Source organism: Larimichthys crocea, chromosome XVIII, assembly GCF_000972845.2.
Source record: "Larimichthys crocea isolate SSNF chromosome XVIII, L_crocea_2.0, whole genome shotgun sequence".
Taxonomy (NCBI): domain Eukaryota; kingdom Metazoa; phylum Chordata; class Actinopteri; family Sciaenidae; genus Larimichthys; species Larimichthys crocea.
In genome coordinates, this window is record NC_040028.1 from 7,301,074 (window position 1) to 7,318,729 (window position 17,656).

Genomic DNA, 17,656 nt, shown 5'->3' on the forward strand with positions numbered 1-17,656 from the left:
TCTTTTTGTTTGTTTTTTTTTTACTTTCTCCACAGCATCAAATCCATGCCTGAGAATATCTTGTGATTTTATGTGTCTACTCAACCCAACGGGTGCCAGATGTACCTGTCCAGAGGGGAAGGTACTGGTCAATGGCACCTGTACTGATGCCATCATCTCAGGTAGACCAACCCTTGCATCTTCATGACACAGTTAAAGGGAAATTTGCCACATTTCGTGAATGTAAAATCAGTGTTGATGGGCACTGTGATGAAATTGAAGTAGTACATTACATCAGTGTATGCTATATTGACAGAGAAAGCTGAGTTCTCCGCTATGCTAGTAATGTCCACATATACCAGGGTGCATTGCATGTTGGTTTACTTCTCCCACTCCCTCTGAGTGCAAAAAAAAAGTTGCCAAAATGTTGCAAAGCAAGTGAATTCCTGCAGACCATTTCTTTTCATCCATTGCTATATACTTACCTTCAAGCTCCAAGCTAAAATAGTGTGCAGTTCTTCCTTGACACCAACTTTGCAGCTGTTACAGAGAATTTATTGCTTCAATAGACTACATTTACCATCAACACTGACTGGACATCCGCATAAAATGTGGCATATATTCCTTTTCAAACAGCTTGTTGTTGTAAGATTTAGCTATACTAGTAGGTGCAGTGTGGCATATGTGAGAATCCTTGCTTGTGGTGTGATAGCAAGAAAAACAATTTTCAGGGTGAAGAGATTTTTATGTACACTGAACACTCTGCTGCCAGCATTGGAAACTTGTCAGAATGTAACACCAAAATAAAATTTTAGCAGACATCCGTAGTTGTTCATGGCTGGGACCAAAACACGCTGTATTGTGGAGATTCTGTGTGTGTTGAGTTTAAACAAAGCTGCCTCTTGCATGCAGTTCTTGTTTATGCTTAACTCATTGAAAATGCAGGTTTACACCTCTAAGTCTGTTACTGCTTGACATTAGCAGCATAGCACTGATTGACCTCTACACACTGTACCACAGTAAGTGATATGGTCTTTGCTTTTGTGAAGGTGAACTGTGTCGCCCCCCTTGCGAGAATGGAGGTCGCTGCTTAGCCAATGAGAAAGGAGACTGGAGGTGCTACTGCTGGCCTGACTTTTCTGGGGAGCGCTGTGAGGTCAACCACTGTACAGACTACTGCCTAAATGGAGGCACCTGCATGGGCTCACCTTTGGGTAAGTCTGCTTCAAATCCAAACATCCAGTATTGTATGTATGCAAAGATCATTCATGCGTTGTGATCCTGCTATAGAGTTCTATATATTCAGCTCTGGGTGGACCAAAACCTGTCACTGCCACAAAGAGAAATTCTCAATTCAGATTTCCCAATTTCCTCCTGAACATTGACCAAGTGCATAATGGCATTTGTCTTCCTTAAAACTTTATTTCTCTTCTCACCTCAGCTCAAATTTCCACGGTACGTCTGTCAGATAAGCAGTTTTTGTCACTGATGGTCCTGACGAACAAGCCTTAAATATCAAGCTTTCAGTCTTCTTTCATGCTTTCATGGTTTCTGGAACGACTATTTTGGAATCTATATGAATATGCTGATATGTCAGCAGTGAAATTGAGTAAGGATATACAGCCCCATTAAAAATGCTTTCATTGATTTATAAGACTATATATCATCTTCCCATCATAGCAATTATCCACAACATCTCCATTTCCATTTCTTATAAAAATAAAAAAAACAATCACAAGAGCAATTGCCCTATAATGACAGATATATTCAAGCAGTTTGGATTTATTAAAGATGTATTTATTGAGTGACATCCAATAAATACAATTTTAAAAAAAGAGCAGTATGTTTTGGTTTGATTGGGTCATTGCAGTTAACGCTGAACAGTAAAATAAAAATGTGGGCTTTTGTGATTGTGTTAATTACATGTTTATTTATCACACTCAGTCACTCTCTGCCAGTTTTTTCAAAGCATAGAATAAAATCTATATATTTTTCCTTTGCCCTGTGGGAAACATGTCTGCCCAACAGAAGGCAAACAGATATTTTTCTTTTAAGTTTAATCAATGTTTTCATCTTTTACTTCAAATTATTTTTTTTAAAAACAGCTCTACATAAAAAGAAGTCATGATAATTACTGCTTCCTAATGAACAAAATGTAGTCCTTAGAATCATTATGTTATGTATGAATGAATAAATAGGCAGCACTCCTGTTGGTTCACCAGCTAAGTCCAGCATGCTGAATTTGATGAGTAGTTGTATTCTTATGTATCGTCAACAGCCAAGAGATTTATGTTTGTTATATATAGTGTGATATTTGCTATGCTGCTGGGACACAGTGCTGTTTGTTTTATTCACGTTTGACAATTATTTTGGTTGATATTGAATATTAGTCTAAGTGAGTGAGCAAGGGAACAAATATAGTCAAACGGGTTTCCTCAAGTCCCGCTTTGGTGATTAAAAAAGGGACTGAAGCCAACCTCAAAATCAATTAGAGGCTGGAAAATGTCCAATCTGATCTATAAAAACACAAGGTGTCACTGAACTCCTGCTCTTCTGTTTAATTGACTGGTTTACCTACACTCTAATGGAACTTTTGGCAACAAAACACTTACTTAAACCATAGACAATCATAACTGCTCTGGGATTTCAGTGTTTTTATGAGATATGTTTTACTATTCAGAGCTATGTGTCTCCTAGCTATTACTTACTGTGTCATGTAGTATAGGTAAAATACATTATCTTATATATATATATTTAATATTAAATGTGTTTTTGTCTTTATGTACGTTGGAGTGTAACCATCCGCAAATTTATGATGAAGTTAAAACAAAGATTCTAAGGGAATGTCATTGGCCCTTTTGAAAAATAACCTGGCAACCCCAGCATGTGCAGAAAGACATGGCAGTGATATATTACATTATCTGGACCAGGATAAGCTTCCATCACGCCTCTGTTGACTTGGCTGCTCCAGATTTGTCAATGCAGTCGATCCAAATTGATACAAATGCACTTTTTAGTTTTGTCACTTTTCTTTCTCTTAATAATATATTTTTAATTATTTGCACTTTACTTTTATATATGTATTTCTTGTATGTCTCTTATACTTTATTGTTTAAGATCTCATAACATACTGTCAGATAGTCTTAGAGTGCTGCAGGGATGACATATTTTTATAGGCCAAACCAAAAGTTAGCATCTGTTTCCTTAGACAAAAAGCCAATAGGATTTTTTGTTTAGATTTTAGATTATTGCAGAAAATAAGATCTGTGGCAAACTCAGTTTATTTTGTTCAGCAAGGTAATGTTCACAAACAACCACTTTTTTAAAAGCATCATGCAACTGGCAGAAGTAAAAAAGCTAAAGTTAGGCTATGAAGTAACTAAGCCATGGTTGCATGACTTCAGTGTCAATATACCACTAAATATACAACGTATAATTTAATTTAACTTTAATTAATTAAAGTCATAATTAATATCTACAAATGGGATTTTAGTTTGACAGGTTTGTAAGAGCTCAAGTATAAACCTCTAGTTTGGAGAAAAGTCTCCAAGTCCAATGTGCTGATTCTTAATCTCTGGAGTCCCATTTAGCCACTAATCTTTTTTGCTTCAAAATTGACAGGTGGGGTATTTACTGGCATATAATTTATGTGAAATTTTCAGACCTTTTAAAAAATGACAGTGACTTTGAGGAAGAAAAACTGGAAGTGCAAAAATGCTCATTCCTGTTTTTTAGGACTCATTCCTGCAGTACTCTATAAGACTGCAAAAAAGACATGCTATATTTCCCAAATAATTAAGTGTAATAACAAATCAATATTGTTAACCAAGATCAGCTTGTGCTGTGCTTACTCCAAATATGAAATTATGCACCAATCAAAATGAAGTGTTCATCACACATTGGGTAGTTGAGGGGGCATGGGAGGTTTTAAGCTTTAACAGTAAAAACACAGAGTTGGGTGGGCTCTGCCTGTTCAGAAAGCTTACAACCTCAGCATCCATTGAATTAACAGAGACGTGACTGGAGGCAGAATGATCTCTTGGACATTTCAATCCCAGATTATCCCAGCCACAGAGTTGTGGAGTGTGAAATTACCAAGTAGTGTAGCGAGACCTACATAGCGAGACCTGTATCCATGGCAGTTTTGTTGTTTACTATGCAAGCAGTTGTACCTGGGCAGCAACAATTGTTGTCTTTTCTGAACAACCATGATGCCCCCGCCCCTTCATTAGGAAACTGTAAGTAAATCATGATGCACCGTTTTAGAAGGGAATATGAAAAGCTGATTTGATTGAAACATTTTTGTTATTTGTTACTTTTACTAACAATAAATCCCACTCATCCCATTCCAACAGTGCAGTGGTACCCAGGACAAACCTTATATAGTAGTACATTTTTTATAGTGCTTATGGCACAAATACGTGTCCATGGGACAAGCTTGTGTTTTGCATTTGTACTTATATCTCGTATACCTTGGCTGGGGTCTCTCTGGAGTTTGCATGTTCTTCCTGTCCAAAGACATGCACTTAACAGGTTAATTAGTGATTCTAAACATGAATATGAGTGTGAATGGTTGTTTGTCTCTATGTGCCCTATGATGAGCTTGCGACTTGTCTCACCCAAAGTCAGCTGCTATAGGCTCCAGCCCCACCGTGACCCCGATGAGGATAAGCGGTGATTTAATAATCTGTGATTTCTGTGAGAAATGGAAATTAAAAGTTATAGTAAAGAAAAAGTTACACTTTCTGATTGTAGAAAAGGTGATATCATAAAATATTGTTTTTTACAAGTTAGATACTAGTTATATTATATGAGTGTAGGGGTTAAAAAATGGATAAATAGAAAAATAGGTATACTTGAAGAACTACGTCTCAAAGTACACAAGTTAGATTACTATATATATATATATATATATGGGAGGATGGAGATGGAGATGAGAAGATACCGACTTGTCTTGCGGTTAAATAAAAAATGTTGTATGGAGGAGAATGATAAAAAGTAAATTGATCATCTATAGTCAGTCCGGAGTGCTACTGCACAACTCCTCACTTGGTCACATCACCCTGATAAGATCCAGTTTAAAATTCTCACACTTAATCACAGAGCATTGCATGGTCAGGGCCCTGCATATGTATCTTAACTACTTCACCCTAACTCACTAGCTCGCTCTCGAAGGTCAAATATACTAAATTTGCTGCCTGTCCCATGCACTCACCTTAAGACCCATGATGATCGAGCTTTTGAGGCCGTAGGACCTGAACTATGGAATGCTCTGCTTGCACCCTTACAGTCTGCTGATTCTGTGGATTCTTTTAAAGGGCAACTAAAGAATATTTTAGACAGTTGTTTGGGTAATCTGTATCCACCAGGTCTGCATTGTATGTATATATTTTCTGTGTTTTTATTGTGTATTGTGATTCATAATCATATGACTACTTTCTTATATATTGCATATTGCCCTTGTAAAGCGCTATACAGGTATGTTTAACTTATTTACTTGCAGGTATATAGTTTCATTTTTATATGTCATACAAACAGGAAGTGTGTTCATTGTACTTACAGAAGCAGGTCAGTGAGAGCCACAAAATCAAAACTTTGGTCTTTTCATGCTGTCTAAATCTTCCCCTTTTTTTTCCAGGTAAGCCTACATGCCGCTGTCCTGTTGGTTTCTCAGGGCCTTTTTGTGAAAGGAGGATTTGTGACAACTACTGTTTAAATGGGGGAACATGTGACGTCACTCAGGGGAACCAGCCAGTGTGCCGCTGTATGGCAGAATATACTGGGGACCGTTGTCTTTACCGTGAGTCCTGCACAAATTATTTGGTGGCAGCAAATACAACAAGTGATTATTATCATGTGCTTGGCCTTCATATGATTGACATTAGCATTTCTATTCTAGCTGCAAGAACAATAACAACAAAACATTGATTTGAATTCAGTTATGCTGCCTAAAATCTATAGAATGAAGCATTTTGAGTGTGGAAAAAAACAACCCCCTAAAGTGTTTTCCTTCCACAAACACCACTTTTGCCTCTATTTGCAGATAAACTAAAATCAAAGTACTACAATCAAACATCCTTTGGGTGTTTCTGTTCTGAAGTGATAATGTATTTCCCTTTCCATTGTTTTTTTAGAATTGTTTGTGGGAAAACAATTTCAACTGCACATCATTAGTATTTTCCTACCATTGCTTGCCCAAGGGATGATATGTTTTCATCTGTGGCTAAGATGTCATTTGATGTGGCTAATTAACTCCCATTAAAGTCCTGTATATTTCAAATCGAACCAGCTTAAACTGTGCTACTAGTTTATCAGTACACACTCCCCTTTCTCTCTTTATCTTTCTGAACACTGAACAGACATCTGTCATCACTACTGTGTGAACTCCAAGGCCTGCACGCTATCCAGTAGTGGATATGTGGAGTGTGTGTGTCCTGCCAGGTTTGAGGGAAACAAGTGCGAGGTGGACAAGTGTCTTCGGTGCCACGGAGCTCCCTGCCTCATTAATGAGGAGACTGGAGATGTGGTTTGCAAGTGAGTGCTTGGTATCTGCTCACTATTCTTGTCCCTCATCACGTTTCCTATAATACTAATACTTCTCATTTATGGGACAGCCTTAGCTCTACAGTGTATTCTCAGCTGATGCATCTGCAGGCTGCTCGCTAAATGAATTGATTTGATTAAATCTGAAAAATGTATTGGACCATATACGCTACAGCAATTTAGATTTGTCGTTGAATTAGAAGCCAAGTGAGCTTGCCTTCTCGATATGTATTATGCATATGTTTGACAAAACCACCACTGAGTCATTTTTGCTTCTTGTAAAAGTATAGTTTTATGCTTGTCGCTAGCATCCATTATTTCTTCACCCTCCAGTTGCACAAATGGCAGAATAGCACCGAGCTGTCAGCTGTGTGACGGATATTGCTACAATGGAGGCACCTGTCACCTGGACCCCGACACCAACCTGCCTTTCTGTCAGTAAGTCACTGCTTAATGGGTGAAGGAAAGTGGGAAAAAAAGTGAATGTTCTCCACTATTATTCACACTCTTGACTGTTACCATTCAAATGCTGGGCTCCATGCCCATGGAAACCTGGCTTTAGATCACCAAGGGGAACCATTTTCCTGCTTGGAGAACAGTACAAGATAGATGTCTTCCTCTGAAAAAAAAAAAATCCTTAAGTTGAAGGAGGGTTTGATGTCACTGTGTGGAGGCCATTGCACAGCATGGGGCTGGGTGCCAGTGCACCGTCTTATGCTGTGTGACACCAAACTGTGGCTTAAGGTTTTTAGGCAGATAAAAACTGGTTTCAAACCCCCTTCAAAGCTTGCCATTCTGAACATATCACACTGTTCCTGTGCAGTTAAGAACTGATATCAGGCCTCTCTGACACGTTTCAGCAGTAGGTTTTAGAAGTTTGCCCTCTAAAAATGAAGCTGAGGTGTGTGTCAGTGGTAGAACATGCCATGAAATTCAACACTAGAAACTAGAAACATGAAAGCTTGACTGGCAGACACGAGGAAATGATTGTGAAAGACTACTCAAAGCCCCACCCATAGATTAATACCACCTCAGCTGTAATCACATGCAGTGCTATGTTATCTCTAAGGAAGAAATTGGAAATCCGTTTTAAAAGCCAACTCTTTTTTTTACTGCACATTGTCCACTATAGTTAAATTGAAATTTGTGGTCATCACTCACAGATTCCGGGGGATAGAATCAATTTCTATGCAAATGATCCCATCTTATTCGATGAGGTTAACAGATCCTGATAATGTGGTTTATTATTTGCTGCAAAGAACAGAGATTATGTGAGATGATGGATATGTCTGTGTCAAGAAATCATAATGTTTGACCTTAATATTCAGAGTTAATGTATATTTCATCAAGACTTCCCAAAGCGAAACCCTTGCAGAGCAGAGCTGCTTCAATTGTAATGATAATTCTTGCATTAAACACTAAAAAGAGCTTTTTAAAATGCATCAGCACTAGACAGCTATGATAAACACGCAAGCCCTCACTGTCATTCATTGAGAATTATTTAAATATTCTTGTTGAATAGTATTTAAACTATGCAGTATTTATTTTTTATTTTACAATGCAGAAAACCTCTGTTACTTCAGTAATAGTGTTGACAGGTTAGATCAGTAAACCTGCGTTTCAAAACAAAACAGAAACTGTCATTGGACTATACATTGGCAAGAGAAATGTCCTTCTTGATTTGTCACAATGTTTGTGTCACGTTGACATTTTTTTTATCAGTTTATTCCCAAATAACATTTTTTCCAGATTAACTATGATGGCAGACTTTTAAAGGATGTATTTGCAGGGTTGGCAAACAGTATGCAATGGTCTTCAATTCGAACACATCCCATTATTTTCTCAAATGAAATGGTATAATATGGTTTTAAAGTGAAAGTTAGATTTTGTTTAGTTATGTTATTTAGGTGCATGTGATTTTGCCTGGATTATTTTCTCCATGGGTCTAAAAATGTCCTCTTTCACATTTTTCACTTTTAAACAAGTAACCCTTTTTTTACACTCATACCACAGGTTTCCACGGGGGTGAATCGACTTGACAAGTCACACATATCCAACTTGACATTTTCAACAATAGTTTAATTTCAAATAACAATTACAATCATAGAGAGTCAAAGTCATGACAGCATGTCCGGGTTGTCATCTGTTCCATTAGTTCCTGTTAGTCATTCAACATTTCTCTAATAGTTATTTCTTACAAATTATATATTATTTATATATATATATATAAAAAAAGCTGAAACCTATTCCTCGAGTTTAGCTACCATATTCCAAACAAATTGACATCCATTATACCGCTGATGTTAGTACTGCTCACCTAAAAAATTACAAGCACAGCAGCATAGACTTACATCATCGTATCATAGTTTCTTCCATCAGAATCAGAATCAGGTTTATTGCCAAGTAGGTTTTCACGCAAGGAGTTTGTCTTGGTGTATATCCATAAAACTCACCAATATTCAGGCTGGAAACTTTGATATTGTTCAGCCCTATCTGTCCCGCTGTTATTACAGATACGACTTAATTAGACATGATGTACAAATATCACTGGCATTTGGAATTAGCTATTTTTACTTCTGGAGCAAAACACGGAAGTAACGTTTCCACTTTGGCTCTCTATATGAACACATCATTTATATTTTTGATTGCTTGTTTCTGGAATTTGAATGGAATGACCAACGGTTGACGTTGCAGTATTACAGTTGTGTTTTTCTGTTTGTGGTAGGATGTATAACAGTAATACAGTATCTTCTACAATGTACATGTATTATTATGACATATTGTTCGTTTTAATATTTTGGGCTTGTTTAGAATTCAGTGACAATAACATGTAACTTGTTTTGTGCTGTTTTATTACGATCACCTAATTTATTTGTCAAGGATATACACATCTCAGTGGTGAGACCACTGTAACAGACTCTTCTCTTGCAGATATTCCCTTCACTTGGTGAGCAGTGAAATTGATTTGTGTTCATATTATTTGTTTTGCTAATTTGCTCAATGCAGACACAACATTGACTTACTTCATCTTATGGCTGAAGCTGCTGAAAGGGATTAGTGTGTCAGTCTCCATTCATCAAGCAGCCAGCAGTTCAACAATATACATTCTCTGGGCCCTTTTATCACTCCCAACACAATGTTTTGCAGCTGCACGTCAGGGTTCAAGAACCAACGTTGTGATGAGCTGGCCAACCCCTGCGATTACTTCTGTCAGAATGAGGGGATGTGCACATTAACAGCTCTTAACAAACCACGCTGCAAGTAGGTCCTTCTCACCTCTCCAGCTGTATTCAGAGCCCACTCACCCCCTTTGTATACACCCCCACCCCAACTCCATCTGGCTCCATTTCAGCCTCAGTCCAGTATATGGGCTGTTTGTCACAGTGACACCTTGTAGCAGCTTATCATGCATTAAGTGCTGGATAAAGTAATGACTTATTCAATAGTAATAGCAAACTTGAAGGTAATGATAGCTAACTAATTGCAATTAGCTAGCTTGTAAAGGTGTTGTCAAACACGGTGTTGCCTGTAGAGCTTTTTCACACTCTTCTATCATCGAGGGAAAATGTGTTCTCACACTCATTTTATCTGTTGTAACAATAGTGACTTCAAACAAAAATATTCATTGTTTTGAAATCACTTCACTAACTGCTGTTTAGTCAATTGGGTTTTTATTACATTTATATTATTATTATTATTATTAGATAATGCCAACATATTCAATAGGTCAATATTTTAGAAACATTCTGACTGCTTTCATGCTGAGAGTTAGATGGAAAAATTGACGCCAGCAACATTTCTAAATATGCAAAAACCTGTTAGCATAAAAAGTGAAGAGAGGGGGAAAACAGCTAGCCTGGCTCTGTCCAGAATGAAAACAAAATCCAGACTTCCTGGCACCGCCGCTGGTTGCCTGGCTTCATAGTGATGACAACGCTCCACGGCCAAGAAATAGTTCAGCACATAACCCCGTGCAATGTGTTATTTTTACACTATTGTTCATACAGATTAAACAGACAAGATATAACATGTTAATAAATGAGCTTTAGAGGTATTGGTAAGCAGATTTTGTTCATTTTGGGCAGAGTCGGGCTAGCTGTTTCTTCTTGTTTGCTTACAGGCATTAGAGCAGTATCAATCTTTCAACAACAGCTACAAAAAGACAAATAAGCAACTATTTAATTTAAATCAGTCATTCAGTTTCATTATTAGTGGTAGCTGTAACAGCAGTTAGGCACAGAAAATTATTACATTTCTATTTTTTACTCTTTATATTTTGACCAGGTATTAGCTGATGGCACTTATTACATTATCAGTTGCTGCATGACTCTACCTTTGCTGCCCCTCACTGCCACCCATCCACCCATCTCATGCAGCCGTCACCCAGCACACAGGAACTGTGGGGAAACTAAAACGTGACACTGTCTCTGTGATGTGGGCATCAGTCTGTGCATTTGCAACCCGTGCATGATGGCAAGTTGAATATGTACGTTACTGACCAGTCCTCACATATGCATATAACTTACTAGGCTTTACATCTCATCAATAATTGGTGTTTATATTCAGTGTCTTCAACAGAGGTTAAGAGAAATTCTTCATTCCTTAAGGAATTAGTCTTTTCATGGTTTATGCCTCCCAAAGGAGATCAAACTCCCTGTTGTCCCCAATTTCCCATTAAAATTCATGTCTCTGTGACATTTCGTTCTATGAGGGCGTGATTCATTTCCAGTATGTATGGGGCTGCATTCTTATTTTTGATAGCCTGATGTTCCGATTCTTAGAGTGCATGTAATTTAGAGTAATTTCATTCTGTCATTATCTAGTCGCACCCACCAGATCAGTCATGCTTTACAGACCCATCTGCGTCAGTCGTGTGAAATTAGATATCACCTCCTCTAACAAGGGTCATACATCACGCCCATCGGATCCCATTGGAACACAAATGAGATGACGACTTGTTGTCCCGCTGTCATCCTTTGATTTCTTTCTTCACTGAATATTCAACATGCAAATTCACACACACTGTTTATGGACCACTACATGTATATACATAGTGCTCTCTCTCCAGGTGGTGTTTTGTTTGTGTTGGATCAAAGCACTTCATAGCAAGACTGAATCATAACGTGTTGTACAGTATATGTAAGCCACGGTCACATCATAATGTAGTTCATTTTGTAAAGGTGTTTTCTCAGCAGTCTTTGTTAGAAAAAAGTATTCCAATGGTGGTTTATTTTTACTCTCTTTTGACCTCCTTCAGATGTTCAGCCAATTGGGCAGGAACACAGTGTGAGAGACCCGCCCCTAAAAGTAGCAGATCAGACAATACCAGTGGAGGTAAGTATTGAGAATCATGGAGTGTTATTATAAAGCCTTACAATTTCCTGGATGAATCAATGTATAATGTATCATTTCTACAGTGCCCCCATTCCATTTCGTATAAATGATTACTGTTTTTTAAACACCCACACATTTGTATAGGCAAGTTTCTACTTACTTCACCAAATGCAACAATGACTGTACTTTCCTGACTGACAGATTGACACATACTTACTGACCTCCATCCAACCTAGCCAGTTTGCAGTATTTGAACAGAAAAACCTACACTCAGCAGTTTTTAACTCATTTGAATTAGAGGAGCTGCTGTTGCCGGGGCCATCAGGGTTCAGTAATTCGACTGTTCTGTTGTCAAATTGATTTAAGGAAATTTAAAGTAAGTCCTTTAAATCAGTTTCTTGGAAACCACCACTATAGTGTGTTATCAGATTCAGGGATTCATAGTGAATTATATTGAATGGCTCCATAATGCACTATCTGGTCTTGTATTACCAAAAAGATAGAATTATAATTTTGTGCTCATATCATGTTACCTTTGTGACTTCTTCTTGTCCTCCTATTCCTATCATATGTGTAAAGGGAATGCACATATTTATAGAATTGATGCATCTATAAAAATATTATTGTATAGTCCATATGTACTGGACAACTGTTAATGTACTGTAAACGGAGTGAAGTGTGCAGCCATAAAGGAAATATGTTGCTTTAAAGGTGGTCTTTTGTGAGGCCATAGTCAGGCATAGCTACACACAATGTGTCACTATCTGAACCCATCTCAGCTGCTTACAGTTATTCATTTCTCCTTACCATCTCTCCTATGTCTGTCTCCCAGGAAGCATAGCTATCATTGTGCCTCTGGTCCTGCTGGTAATCTTGATTGTGATGGTGGTAGCAGGTGTTTACATCTGCAGACGGAGGCAAAGGTAAGTAAATAAATAATAAAATATAAATAATAATGAGGCTTCTAAGCACCAACAGATGATAAGTCTGTCACTACACAGCTTTGTAGACGAATGGACAGCTTGATAAATAAATAGTTTGTTTGCTTCAGATTCTTCAGCAGAACATCTATCGTCTGCACTAAGCCCCTGATTATAATTCAGCTTTTTAGTCCTACCCAACAAAGTTATGTACTCCAAATGTGCCAAAAGTAGTATTATGTGATTTGTTGTGTGGTACCGTGCGAAGCTGTGCAGCATGTTGACCTGCATGTTTCTTATTATGTTAATGATGCCTGGCTCCACACACCTCAGGGGAAAACGTGTCCAGAGGCAGCCCATGACAAACGGAGGGATAAACGTGGAGATTGGGAACCCGTCATACAACATGTATGAAGTGGACCATGACAACCATGCTGATGCAGGAAGCCTGCTACGACCCAACTTCACGCTGGACCCTCACAAGGTTGGCTTATCGAACTCAGTGTTACAACAACAAATCAAAGTGGCAACAGAAAGCTAAAGCTGTGCTTCTGTCTGTATATCTAATTGAATGGTGTTGGCTTAGTTCTGTGTTTGTTTTATGCAAACATTACACCACCATGATGTCTAAAATATAGGCTCAGTTTCTTATTTTAACTAGAAAAGTTAAAACCGTCTACTCTGACATCAAATCCACATATACTATATTAACACATAGGTGCAGAAAACAATACAAAACCAGCTCACTGCTGCAAAACAATAACACCTTTCTATATGTGTAAGTCAATCTTGTTATATTTTGATTGATCTAGGCTTTGGGTGAATGTTTTTTGTTGTATCAACGTACCAATGTTGTGTGTATTGTTTTAACTGGATACTTTCCTGTAACAATGGTAGAGTTTAATAATAAACTGAAAACAATTATTAGGTACGGTATCTAGCAGTAACAAGAAAATATATCAATATGAAAAATAGTGGAACGAGAGACTTTTCATACAATAACAAGAAACTGAACTATTTCCCTTTTTTCTAACAGACAGTGTGTCAGCAATACCCTGCTGTACATTATAATCAGTTAACCAATGAATAGACCTAAGAGACAAATAATGTCATTTATCCAGTGGGAGCTCAGGGGGAAGTTAAATTCTTTTTACTGTAATGTCTGTGAAATAAAAATGTAGTTAGTTTGTGAATCTGACAGAACTCATTGTAATGAGATTTCCACTATTTCCAGAAATGTGAATTTAATTAATTTAATTAGCTTAGCAGCATTGGACATTTTAAGTACTGTATGTAACATTTCTAGGAAGCTGTATTTAACTTATATATCAAAAGTGTAGCACTTGAAACAGGCCTTGATTTCCCCTGCTCTAAAACCTGCTAATCAGGGCGGCTGTGGACTCCAAATGTCGGAGGCAGAGCAGGTCGTCCACTAATCAGAAGATCAGTGGTTCGATCCCCAGTTCAATCCTCTCCAGTCTGCATGTCGAAGTGTCCTTGGGCAAGATACTGAACCCCAAATTGCTCCCGAAGGCTGTGCCATCAGTGTGTGAATGTGAGAGAGCTCTTAAAACTGATGAGAGGTTGCCATCAGTGTATGAATGTGTGTATATGGGTGAATTAAGATATGTAGTGCAAAGCGCTTTGAGAGGTCAGAAGAAAGGCGATATATAAGTACAGTCCATTTACCATTCATGAAACTTGTCGCAGGAGCATCACTGCTGCACCACTCTAGGCATGAATATAGTGATGCTTCATTAAAATAACTGTTGTGTTCTTTGTCTCTGTTCCAGTTATGGCATCTAGCATTGAGATAAATCAAAAGGATTGGATGAATGAGGTTTTGTAGAGATTTTACAAAAGCTGTGCAGGAATGCAAAGTTACAATGAACCAAAAGTATTCTTCCTTTTAGCTGGGGATTTATTCTGCTCATGGCCTTCGACAACACACTAACATTCAGCATATCAAATGAGTCATTCACCTTCACCGATGTTGTTATCTAGCTCACCTGCTAGAGCTTCAAGCCTAATGCTGTCACTTCTTGCCCTGACAACTCTGACATCTGCTATTGTCAGTCCAATCTGGCTGTATATTCAACAGAGGCACGCTGACTTGAATCTAAACTAACTTCTGTATTGCAAAACACTTTCTTGTTCCCTACAGTTCTTTACTTTGAGGTAAACATAAGTTATATAGCCCACTGATTATAAAGTTTGTACATAGATAACCAGTAGATAACGATGCATTATTATATGCATCAAACTGTTTGGTGTAGTGCACTGTGAACAGAGGTGGTGCTTGTTGTTTTGCAGGGCTGGTGTGTACAGTCCAGTGACCCTCGCACCTTAAGCATAAATTCTGTGCCCAAGGAGGTAATCCCTGGACAGGTAAATTTTTCAAACGTCACTTCATGTTTGCCTTCAACAAAAAAAAAAGAAAACAAACAAACAAACAAACAAAAAAAAACACTTAACTGTGTGCACTGTGCAGTTAACCAGTTGATATGATTACCTGTACTAAATGTAAATCAGGCCAAAGTGGATCAAGGTGACATTCACAGTCATCTGTAGCTGTTTCCTTCGTCATTTTGTGAGTGACAAATAATATAATAAAAAAGCTGCTAAAGCCGCTACTATCCTTGAGAATGTAGACAGAAAACTGTGCTTGCATGGCTTTATATTTAAATTGGCACCCTGCATGTTGCTGTGCTGTACTTTTTTGTTTTTTTTTGTACTGTACTATTGCATGCTGAGTAACAACCCACTTATACAATATGCATGAGTCTTGTCTTTTCCTTATATGTGTTTCTTTGTACTGCTTCAGATAGAGTTAAACTCTGATGTTTTACTCACTTTGTCAAACCTTGATAATCACAGTGGATATCACTAAAAGATGCACTAATTAACATTTTTTCATATTCGACCGGGTGTAATGTGAAACAGCAACCTCCGGTTTCTACAATGAGCCCACAGAGAATTATACTCTACAGCCCCCCTCAGCTCTATGGAGTGTTTCAGTCTCTTTAAGTTTATTGTTTTGGTTTTCTGCAAACTGACCATAAACCCGTCTCCAGACGCGTGTTGTGTTCATCCAACAAACTCTGACAGACTGTACTGTACCTGCCCAATACCAAAGAGTAGACAGAGTTAGCAACAGGGTCTCAGGAGTTGGTAAAAACCAAAACAGAGCTAAGAGAAAAGTGAAACTGGACTTCATCAGGTGTACGAAACACAACTCCAGGTGGTAGTGGTGTTCTGTATCAGCTGGATCTGATTAAAATAGGCAACTGTTTGCTAACATGTTTGCCACAACAACTTTATGAGATGCTCTGTCAGACGTTTGTTTCACTGCCCCCAAGTGGCCGAAAGCCTATGACTGCAGCTTTAAGACTCCCGCTGTTCTGAAATAATTTCTAATTGTCTTTCCATCGTCTCCCTTGTTCTGCAGCCCATGAACTACTCCAACCCAGTGTATGCAAGGATATATATCGATGGGCAAAACTGCCGGAAGCCAGTCATCAGTATTGATGAGAGGAGAGAGCTACTCCCAAAGAAACTAGAGGGGACAATTCATGAAACCGCCGCATAGCCTAACTTTACACTTTGTACTTCTTTTTTTACCACAGTGTACAATGTATAATATGAAGGAGGAAACAAGATTTTTTCTATTTCCTATGAGGCTCTTAGGTTTTACCGGTTTAGCATCAGCATAATGTCCTTGTTGGTGTGCTGAAGAGTTTTATTTTCCATTTACTGTTTGCTTTCTAATGTTTGTCAAACATAAGTTATACAGCGCTACACTGTATACTGTATGACACTGAAGTAAAGCTGCTGATTTGCAAAAACTTTATTAACACCATAAGCCACACGTGTGCACAGTTTAAACCTTAAAATGCAGTGCTAAAATTTGTACCCATATCTGTTTCTAGTTTGAGTGAAATACGGACACTGTGTCATTTTATGAAGGTAATGACGGCAGGTTGGCTCAATTTTTCTGAACGTAGACAGGAGTTTAGTGGGTTGTTTCTAAGGCTTTTGTCTTTTTTTACATGCCATATGACGTATGGACCACAAAGCTTTGCAACTGAGCAGCAAAGCTTGATATTTTTGAGGTTTTGTCTTTCTTTTTTCTCTTTGTTACCTGACGGATCTACTAACTGGATTTCCAGTGAAGGCCATAATATCAACATGATCTTTTTCTCACACAGTATGTAATGCCATAGGTCTTCTGTCTTTTCCGTTTCCGCGGATGTCAAGCTACATCAACCCTATTTCGACAGTTATAAACCACATGAACTTATCTTTTGGTGAAAGAGATTGAAGCCCACCTTGAATGTTCTCCGATCAGATTCCCAGAATCCTGTACTGTACACTGAAAAGACAGATACTGAATACCATATTTTTCTAGGTCTCATATGTCAACAGATGGATTAAAGAAGTAGACAAGAAAGAGATTTACCACAGCTACAAAAAGGTTATTGAGAGTTATTATAAAACACATCTGTTACTTCAGAAAAGGAAGATGATAAATATAAGAAATTTTATAATTTTGTATTTGATTTGTATGTTGTTTGGCTGCTTGTATTTTGAAGAAATGTATTAAATGTAAGTAATTTTTATATAAAATGTAAATCGATATTGAATAAAGGGGGCTTATTTCCACTTTGTGTCCTTTTCTTTTTCTTTGAAGCAGTGCAGCCAACCAGCGATCAAACTGGCACAGTTGTTATATTTCTGTGGGTCACGTGGGCACTGACCTGACAAGTCAATCAACAGCATGAGGTCTTTTGCCTGCTGCACAGAGGAAGGTGGTTGATAGGAGATCATTGCCCTCCCTACATGTGCATGAAGGCCAACCCCATTCATTACCTGTTGGTTGG

The 17,656-nt window shown here is 38.0% G+C and overlaps 1 protein-coding gene across 1 annotated transcript in view; it reads left to right on the forward strand.

The window, feature by feature from the left end:
- The window catches only part of lrp1bb (low density lipoprotein receptor-related protein 1Bb), a 234,865-nt gene extending 217,772 nt beyond the window's left edge, over positions 1 to 17,093 (forward strand). Inside the window, exons 82-92 of the mRNA XM_027291061.1 lie at positions 36 to 161; positions 1,029 to 1,193; positions 5,618 to 5,779; positions 6,339 to 6,513; positions 6,856 to 6,960; positions 9,670 to 9,783; positions 11,780 to 11,856; positions 12,689 to 12,779; positions 13,110 to 13,260; positions 15,090 to 15,164; positions 16,225 to 17,093. Of these exons, the coding sequence (XP_027146862.1) occupies positions 36 to 161; positions 1,029 to 1,193; positions 5,618 to 5,779; positions 6,339 to 6,513; positions 6,856 to 6,960; positions 9,670 to 9,783; positions 11,780 to 11,856; positions 12,689 to 12,779; positions 13,110 to 13,260; positions 15,090 to 15,164; positions 16,225 to 16,365 (1,382 nt within the window). The 3' untranslated portion in view covers positions 16,366 to 17,093. The remainder of the gene's footprint in view (positions 1 to 35; positions 162 to 1,028; positions 1,194 to 5,617; positions 5,780 to 6,338; positions 6,514 to 6,855; positions 6,961 to 9,669; positions 9,784 to 11,779; positions 11,857 to 12,688; positions 12,780 to 13,109; positions 13,261 to 15,089; positions 15,165 to 16,224) is intronic.
- Positions 17,094 to 17,656: the final 563 nt, after the last annotated feature.